The 9,008-nt window shown below is 57.3% G+C and overlaps 1 protein-coding gene across 1 annotated transcript; it reads left to right on the top strand.

Moving 5' to 3' along the window:
- The first annotated feature begins 1,035 nt into the window (after positions 1-1,035).
- CDK9 (cyclin dependent kinase 9) lies at positions 1,036-5,778 on the top strand. The gene is made up of 7 exons (XM_082695672.1): positions 1,036-1,833; positions 2,301-2,382; positions 3,168-3,258; positions 3,609-3,775; positions 3,894-4,065; positions 4,223-4,371; positions 4,858-5,778. The coding sequence occupies exons 1-7, from the start codon at positions 1,352-1,354 to the stop codon at positions 5,221-5,223; spliced, it is 1,509 nt and encodes a 502-aa protein (XP_082551798.1). The 5' UTR covers positions 1,036-1,351; the 3' UTR covers positions 5,224-5,778.
- The last annotated feature ends 3,230 nt before the right edge of the window (positions 5,779-9,008 follow it).

Consider the following 9,008-nt stretch of genomic DNA (forward strand, 5'->3'; position numbering starts at 1 on the left):
GACTGGGAAGACCAGGACTCAGGACCTATCAGCAGAGGACTGGAGAGGAGGGGCAGACTGAAGGGGTGCAGAGGTAGTAGAAAGGACAGCTTTGATTGTTGAATAGAGCTGGAGGAAGAATCTAGAAGCTCCTAGAGCCCAGAAGATATCAGGAAAATGCTGGGGGAAGGGTTGGAGTAGGGTAAGGGGGCACGGGGTCAGGGAAGGAGATGGGTGGGGGACTTGGTGCCTGGCATAGGGCTGGCAGGTCTCAAACAGCACCATGGCTATGCCCCTGGCCAGACTGTAAATAGCCTGACTCAGGAGACTCCTCCTGAGAATCAGAGAGACTAGGTTCCAGTCCCAGCGCTGTCACTCTGACCTTGGTCAAATGACCTCACCTCCCTGAACCTCAATGCCCTCTTCTGTAAAATGGGCTGGTTAATCTATTGATGGGGCGGTTGATTCAGCAGGATTCAGCTAGCATCTACCCAGAAGCCCTGTGTGTTGAACCCCTGAGCACACAGGGGTTCTGGGTAAATGCTAGCCATTTTTGTGATTACAGACCCCGGATTGACCAGCTCGGCGCAGCTCAGCGGGGATGGAACTCCTTGTGGGTTTCATCCCTGCTTCTCACAAAACAGGGGGTCTAGGGCTGGAAGGCCCGGGCGTTGCTCGCTCGCCGCCTCCGGTGTCGCCGCGCCCCCTAGCGGCCGTCGGTTGCCATGTCAACGGCGGGTGGCTGGGGCCCGGGGAGGCAGCGGCGGGGGCCGTTCTCTCCTCCCAGGACCCGAGGCCGCTCCCTCGGCGCCTCCCGCCTTCGCCTGTGGAGGGACACTCCGAGCCGGGGAGGAGAGGGCTCTCCGCGGCAGCTGACATGTGGGGGTAAACTGAGGCACGCGGCAAAGCGCCCCGCAGCCAGGTGTCGAGCGCGGGGCCCCACCTCCGAAGGCGGAGGAGGGGCCGCGGGCGGTGACGCGCCGAGGGCGGCCGGCGGACAGCGGGCGGGCGGCGACGGCGGCTGCGGCGGCAGGTGCGGCCGCGGAGGGTGGGAGGGAGGAGGGAGGGGGCGGGCGGAGGGGGAGGGGAGGGCGAGGCCGGGGCACCTCCCCCTTTATAACGCGCCCCCTCCCGGGCTCTTGGGCCGCCTCCTCGTCGGCTCTTCCCGTCTCGCCCCCTCGCCCGGCCGCCCCGGGCCCGGGCCCGGCCAGGGAGCCCCCAGGCCGCGGCTCGGGGGCCGCCCCTCCGCCCGCCGCCCCGCGCAGCCAGGCGGAGGCGGCGCCGTCGGAGGAGGAGGAGCAGGGCACTGCGGCTGGCCCCGGATCGGGCGCCAGAGCGGCAGCGGCTTCGGCAGCAGCGGCGGCCCGGGCCGATGCAGCGGGACGCACCGCCCCGAGCCCCAGCCCCGGCGCCCCGGCTCCCCGCGCCCCCGATCGGGGCCGCCACCAACAGTGGCGGCGGCGGAGGCGGGGGCAGCGGCGGCGGCGGAGGCTCCTCTGCAGCTCCGGCTCCTCCTGGCCTCCCGGGAACTACAAGTCCCAGGGGGCCTGGCGGCGGGCGGCGGGCGGAAGAGGCGGGGTCGGCGCCGCGAGGCCGGAAGTGGCTGTGGAGGCGGAAGTGGCGCGGCCGCGGAGGGGCCTGGAGCACGGTGGCGGGGCCCGGAGCGGGAGCAGCGGCGGCGGCGGCGGCTGGGGGCGGAGGCGGCGGCGGCGGCGGCGGTGGCGGCGGCGGCGGTGGCGGAGGCGGCGCGCTGGAGGCAGCCATGGCAAAGCAGTACGACTCGGTGGAGTGCCCCTTTTGTGATGAGGTGACCAAATACGAGAAGCTCGCTAAGATCGGCCAAGGCACCTTCGGGTAAGGCTGCGCCCCCCGGGGGGGGGATCGGGAACCCTGAGCCTGCACTCCTCAGGGCCATCGTCGGGATTCCCAGGGCCGGGCCCAAGCTGGTCGGGAAGCCCCGGAGCACCAGACGTGTCCCTTGGTCTCGCTAGGCCGCGCCGCAGCCCGCCAGGGCCTGACGGAGCCGGCTGGCTGGGAGGAGCCTGAGGCCCGTGATGGGGGGCGGGGAGGGGTTGCAGAGAGGAGCCTGTGAGGGGAGCGAGCTCTCCGAGAGAGGCCTGGGTGAGGAGACCGAGGGAAGGAAGTAGAGGCTCGGAGAAGGACTGCAGATAGCGGGTGGCAGGGTAGGGGAGTGCCCTGGGTACCCGGCCCAGCCCCGCCCGGGGAATCCTTTTTTGCTGCCCTCCTCCTCTGGTGGGGGAGGGGCGGGCCCTGCAGAAACGACTTGATGAATCCTCTTGGGTCCCCCTCTCGGCCTGCAGGGAGGTATTTAAGGCAAAGCACCGTAAGACCGGCAAAAAGGTGGCTCTGAAGAAAGTGCTGATGGAGAATGAGAAGGAGGGGGTGAGTATGGGCCGGGTGGGCGGGCCTGCCAGCTCCCCTGGGCACGGGGTTGGGTTTCCACCCTGCTCCTGCTAGGGCTCTCGCCTGGAGAATCAGTGTGTGTGTGGGGGGGGGGGGGTAGTTTGGAAATTTCTGTGTTCCAGAGGATTTGAGTTCTAAATTGAATTTTTTTTATACAAGTGTTTTAGAGCATTTGATGTTTCATTCTTAGGTAAATATGGTTGGGGCCAGGAGGGGGAGCTCATTCTTGCAGAGTCCGCCTTGGTTTCTGAAGTTAGAAAGCCTTTAACAGTGCTTAACGCTGTGTCCTTAGCATTTGTTTTGTGTAAGGTAAAAAGAAATCGCACGCGACGACTTTAAGAGGGTGACTTGTACTCGGTTGAAAAGGAGCTGCCCCGCCTTAGCCCTAGTCCAGCTTCCCAGAGACCTGCTTCTTAGCAAGGACGTTACTTTAAATAGCTGTTTTTGTTAACCACCTAGTAAAATACAGGCATACAGCTAAAATTTAAAGGTTGAAGAAACTGTGGAACATTTAGTGACTGGTAGTGAAGCCTGTGTGTCAAGTCCTATTGTTGCGTTTTATTGTCTCAAACCAACTCCTTGAGGGTCATATACTATTCTTATACCCATTTTACAGATAAAATGTCTGAGGTGGTTGATTTCAGAGCCCATGACTTTACTCTTTTTTTCCCCACTTTTGTCTCTTAATACGGACCCCATGGCTTGTTCGTTGGTTCATAGTTCACTTGCTCACCTCTGACCCCCTCTGTCTTTCTCCCACCCAGTTCCCCATTACAGCCTTGCGGGAAATCAAGATCCTCCAACTTCTAAAACACGAGAATGTGGTCAACTTGATTGAGATCTGTCGAACCAAAGGTAAGTGGTATGGATCTTGCCCCCATTTCCAGATGGGGAAAATGAGATTACAGCCTAACGGCTTTGTTTGCAAAGTTGGGAAGTGGACACACCTAAATTGCCTCTTCTTAACCCAGACACACCAACTCTGACCGCTCTCTTGGGTCCCTTCATCGTAGCTGTTCTGCCCCGGGGCCTGCCTCAGCACCCCAGAGGAGGCACTCAGGAAATAGTTTTCCAGTGAAGGAATGCGCAGCCGGATATCCCAAGTGTCCACGGGTTGGAGGGGTAGAAGCTGGTGGTGGGAAAATGAGTTGCACGTGGGATTTTTTACTTTATTTTTCTCACTCCCCCCATTCTTCCCATCTCAGCTTCCCCCTATAACCGCTGCAAAGGCAGTATATACCTAGTGTTTGACTTCTGCGAGCATGACCTTGCTGGGCTGCTGAGCAATGTCTTAGTCAAGTTCACACTGTCCGAGATCAAGAAGGTCATGCAGATGTTGCTCAACGGCCTCTACTACATCCACAGAAACAAGGTGGGGGTCAGAGTGGGGAAAGAGGGACTGAGGCTTGGGTGGCCTAGGCTCCCACTGCTGGGTGGATGTGACTGAGAGCCCCTGGAGACCTGATTGAGCCCTCTCACACTTCCCGCAGATCCTGCACAGGGACATGAAGGCAGCTAATGTGCTCATCACTCGCGATGGGGTTCTGAAGCTGGCAGACTTTGGGCTGGCCCGGGCCTTCAGCCTGGCCAAGAACAGCCAGCCCAACCGCTATACCAACCGTGTGGTGACACTCTGGTACCGGCCCCCGGAGCTGTTGCTCGGTGAGGACTCCCGAGCGGGCGGAGGGGGGCAGGGGCTGGGCACTTACCCGGCCTCAGTCCCCCACTGCCAGGGCTTCTTGAGCCGCCGGCCCCGGGGCATTGCGTCTCAGGAGGCCCTCGGGCTCAAGGGGCCCTCCTGGTGCGCTCTTCTTCCCAGGGGAGCGGGACTACGGCCCCCCCATTGACCTGTGGGGAGCTGGGTGCATCATGGCGGAGATGTGGACCCGCAGCCCTATCATGCAGGGCAACACCGAGCAGCACCAGCTTGCCCTCATCAGCCAGCTCTGTGGCTCCATCACCCCTGAGGTGCGTGGCCAGGCTGCCTGGGCCCCTGGGCCCCGCAGGCTGCAGAGATCCGGAAGTCCTCCTGGCAAGGGAGGAGTGGGGAGTGGAATGGAAGGACAGCTCTGGAGAGGTGGCTGGTGGTGGGACAGGGCCTGCTCTTTAGAGCCACACGGGCTATGCTTGAGTCTTGCCCCCATCACAGATCGCAGCCTTGGGGAGGGCATTTGAATCCCTCACCTCGGAGCGCAGTTTCTCTTCTGGAAGACAACTACGCCTGCGTCAGGCTTGGTGGGCGTATGCCAGGTGCTTGTATAAAAGGCGTGGCGCTTGCTGTGTGCCAGCTACACGGTCACTGCTGCTTTTACCTTGGAGAGGTCAAGTTCACCCTCCAGGGGTGGTCTGGGAGCATCCGATGGGAAAAGTTTTAGTCCCTTCGGGTGCCTAACCAGGGGACAAGCCACGTACCCCCTGAATTAACACCACCTTCACTCCATGCCTCCTGCGCAGGTGTGGCCCAACGTGGACAAGTATGAGCTGTTTGAGAAGTTGGACCTGGTTAAGGGACAGAAACGGAAGGTGAAGGACAGGCTGAAGGCCTACGTGCGGGACCCCTACGCGCTGGACCTCATCGATAAGCTGCTGGTGCTCGACCCTGCACAGCGCATCGACAGTGACGATGCCCTCAACCACGACTTCTTCTGGTCCGACCCCATGCCCTCAGATCTCAAGGGCATGCTCTCCACGCACCTGACGTCCATGTTCGAGTATCTGGCACCGCCACGCCGGAAGGGCAGCCAGATCACCCAGCAGTCCACCAACCAGAGCCGCAATCCCGCCACCACCAACCAGACGGAATTTGAGCGTGTCTTCTGAGGGCCGGCTGCCCGCCCTTTTTGTTAGGGCAGTTTTATTTTTCCTTCTGCTATGTGACTTGCATTGTGGAGATGATGGGGCATTTGAGTTTTCTCTAGTGCTTATTTTATTTCCTCCCTCCTCTGGGCACTGGGAACACCAGCTGAGCGGACTGGAGGAAAGCTTTGGCTGAAAGTCCCGGAGGGCACTGGGGTGCCTCGCCTTGTTCCCTGGCTTTCGAGACGATGCCCAGAGGGTCTCCATTTATTTTCAGACAGGAATGGGGTGGGAGGAAAGGCACACCCCACCAGTGACTTTGTACAGAGAGTTCCCAGTGTGGTAGGAGGCGAGGGACAGGTCCCTCCCTGTCGCCAGCCCTCCTCTCCAGCGAGAAACGGGTGTGGGGGACAGAACCGGCCCCAGGAGCAGGCTGCTCTCGGCCCAACCCTCCGAAGCCCCGGGGCTGGCCAAAACTTGGTTTCTTCAATAGAGAATTTTATCGTGTTTCTTTTGCTCAGTTTGGAGACATTCCTGGACAGTTTGGTCAGTTACAATTAAAGTTGACTTTTTTTTTCAGTAAGTGGCTACATGCTGTGTTCTGTGTTCACACCCCCAGCTCTGCACCCTGTGGCTGGCACACTAGGCCTCACGATTGGGATTCGATTTGTCAAGACTTGATTCTTTTCTTCATCCCAGTTCATGTCCCCGGATATAATTGTGGAGGACTTTTGTCTTTTTTTTTTTTTTTTTTTCTTTTGAGTACCTTCCAGAACACTTGGCCTGCTTCTCCAGAGAGCAGGTGCCATGATGCTCCCTTGCTCCTGTCCACTCAGTGTTGAGGGAGAAGGAAGACAGATGAGACAGGGTCTCGGTCCCCGGAGAAGGAACTGGGGAGGGTCTCCTGTGAGCTGCACTGCCGTGTGACTCCATCTGCTCTGCGTCACAGACATGCTCGAACCTGACTCGCGAGCCCTGGAGGCTGCAGAAAGTTCTCCATCAGTGGAGTGACAGTAGTTAGGTTTGTAACTTACAAAGGTTCCTCGGGCTGCTGAGTCTTGGGTGGCCTAGGGCAGGTAAGAAATGAGCAGAGCAGTTGAAGGGTGATCTCCGGGGACTTGGGGAGGTGGCAGTCACTTGGATTAGGGTAGCCAGTGGGCAGGAGGACAGAGAGCAGTGGGAAGGTTAGAGTGTCTGGTGTCAGAGCTTACAGCTCTTGGAGGAAAAGCACATTTTGGCGGATAACATTTGCTGGGAACCTGAAGCCAGGGATAGCCATATTCAAGGCAAATTCTACGTTCGGTCACAGGAGGAGGCCTTTGGAAGGGGGTCCCTGAAGTAAGGTTGACAAAACTTTTTTAAAAGGTTTTTTTTTTTTAAAGATTTTATTTATTTATTTGTCAGAGAGAGAGCGAGCACAGGCAGACAGAGTGGAAGGGAGAGTCAGAGGAAGAAGCAGGCTCCCTGCGGAGCAAGGAGCCCAATGTGGGACTCGATCCCAGGACGCTGGGATCATGACCTGAGCCGAAGGCAGCTGCTTAACCAACTGAGCCACCCAGGCGTCCCAAGGTTGACAAAACTTTTAACCAGAACTGTCTCTGTAGAAATGGACCCAGATTTCCAGATACTTCGCAAAAGGCTGGAAGTTAACAAAAAACAAACCTTAAACTTCCTGACTAGTTAGTTTGTCAGGGCTGCTGTAGAAAATCGCATAGTCACACAGACAGGTGGTTCACAACAAATTTATTCTGTCATCGTTCCAGAAGCTAGCAGTCTGAAACCCAGGTGAAGTTCCGTGCCTGTCTCTTAGCTTCTGGTGATAGCTGGCAGTCCTTGGCTTTCCTTGGCTTGTAGATGAACCTCTCCAGTCTCTGCCTCTGGCTGCACCCTGTGTTCTGCCTTGTGTGCGGCTCTCTCTCGGATGAGGACACCAGTCCATGGATTTAAGGTCCCCCTTGATCTGGTATGATCTCATCTTAACCAGCTACACAGGCAAAGACTCTTATTTTTTTTGTTGTTGTTGTTTTTTTAAGATATTTATTTATTTATTTATTTTTGAGGGAGGGAGAGAATGAGTGAGAGAAAAAGCAGAAGTAGTGGGGGGGTGTGGAGCCTCAGAAGCAGATGGAGAGGGAGAGGGAGAAGCAGATTCCCCACTGAACAAGGAGCCCAGTGTGGGGCCTAATCCCAGGACCTTGAGATCATGACCCCAGCTGAAGACAGGCACTTAACTGACTGAGCCACCCAGGTGCCCCTGCAAAGACCTTTTTAAATCAGGTCACATTCTGAGGTTCCAGGTGAACATGGGTTTCTATTCAACCCAGTACATTAGCAAGTAATTCAGTCAGTATGGAAACAATTGCAAGGTGTCCTAATGGCTATTGAGTCTATAGTTGTTGTTGTTGGGTTTTTTAAATGATTTTTAATTTATTTGCATGCAGGAGGAGGGGCAGAGGGAGAGGGAGAGAATTTCAAGCAGGCTTCACACCCAGCGTGGAGATGTCACGGGGCGGGGGGTAGGGGGAGCTGATTTCACGACCTCAAGATTATGACTTAAGCTGAAACCAAGAGTCGGACTCCCAGCTGAGCCACCCAGGTGCCCCTCAAGTCAGTAGATCTTGAATGACCTGATGAGGGGAATCTCCTGTCCTAAATTGTCAGAGGTGTGTTTTGTCTGTTTTCTCTGAAGGAGATAACAAGCTGCTCTGAGAGAGGCTCATGTTCTCTGACCCCGCAATTCCTCTTACAGAACTTTCCATGGACATAGTGACAGCCGGTTACCCTGTCGAATCCTCACCACGAGCCCAGTAGTTTGATTCCTCCGTTCAGTGTGTTTATTGTCTGTGTCTTCCAAGGACCAGACTCTTCTAGACTTGCTACAGCTACCAAGCTGTGACCACTCCCATCTCTATGGAACTCACGTTCTAGTAGGTTCGAACTAGTCTGATGGGATAGATTGTGTGGCAGATGATAAAGTGGTCTAAGAAGGGAAAAGAGTGGGAGTCCATGTAGGGGCTCAGGGTGACACGAGAGCAGAAATCCCAAGAGAGATGGGGCATATGGGGAGCTAGAGGATCACGAAGTGCCAGGATCCAAGGCTAGGAAGTGTCAGAGAGCCTTGTGCAGACGGGGACACGGGTTTTGGAAGGTGCAGTGACTGCTGGGGAAAACTGAGGCAGAGCTGGAAGCTGGGGGAGCAACTGGGCTTCTGGAATAATCCAGGCTCGAAGAGAAGGGCTTTGAACCAGCCTGGTGACGCAGCTGCTGGCAGGCGTGTTGGTTTATGCGTGGCTGTGAGGACAGGTGTGTTTTCAGGCTGGACGTGAGTGTGAATGAAAGGAGCCGGAGTCCCAGGCTCTGCTGGAGGGAGGATAGCGCTGCCGTCCCCGAGACCAGGAAGGCTGCAGGAGGCCGAGCCAAGGCACGGGTGGTCCAGCATGGTAAGATGGAGAGGACAGATGGACATCCCTTGAGTCAGCAGGTATATACCTAAGGCTCACCCAGGGCCCCCGGAATCTGGGTTGGGGGCACACTTGGGGGTGCTGCCAGTGCTGTGGTTCGGAAAGGTCTAGGGCAGGAGGAGATCATGAGACAAGAGGGGAGAACTGAGATCATGGCCCCCTGAGCCCTCCAGTGTTCAAACGTCCTCGGGGAATCAAGAGCAGCAACTATGAGGTAAGAAGGGAGCAGAGACGGAGGGTGTTCTGGGCAGGTGGGAGTGGCGGCTTAGACAAGCGCCACTGATGGGTCCCAACAGTGGGGTGATGGCCAGCAGGCGGAGCCACGTCGGGGTCAGTAGGGTGCTCCGG

The sequence above is a fragment of the Mustela nivalis genome, assembly GCF_964662115.1.
Source record: "Mustela nivalis genome assembly, chromosome: 13".
Classification (NCBI taxonomy): domain Eukaryota; kingdom Metazoa; phylum Chordata; class Mammalia; order Carnivora; family Mustelidae; genus Mustela; species Mustela nivalis.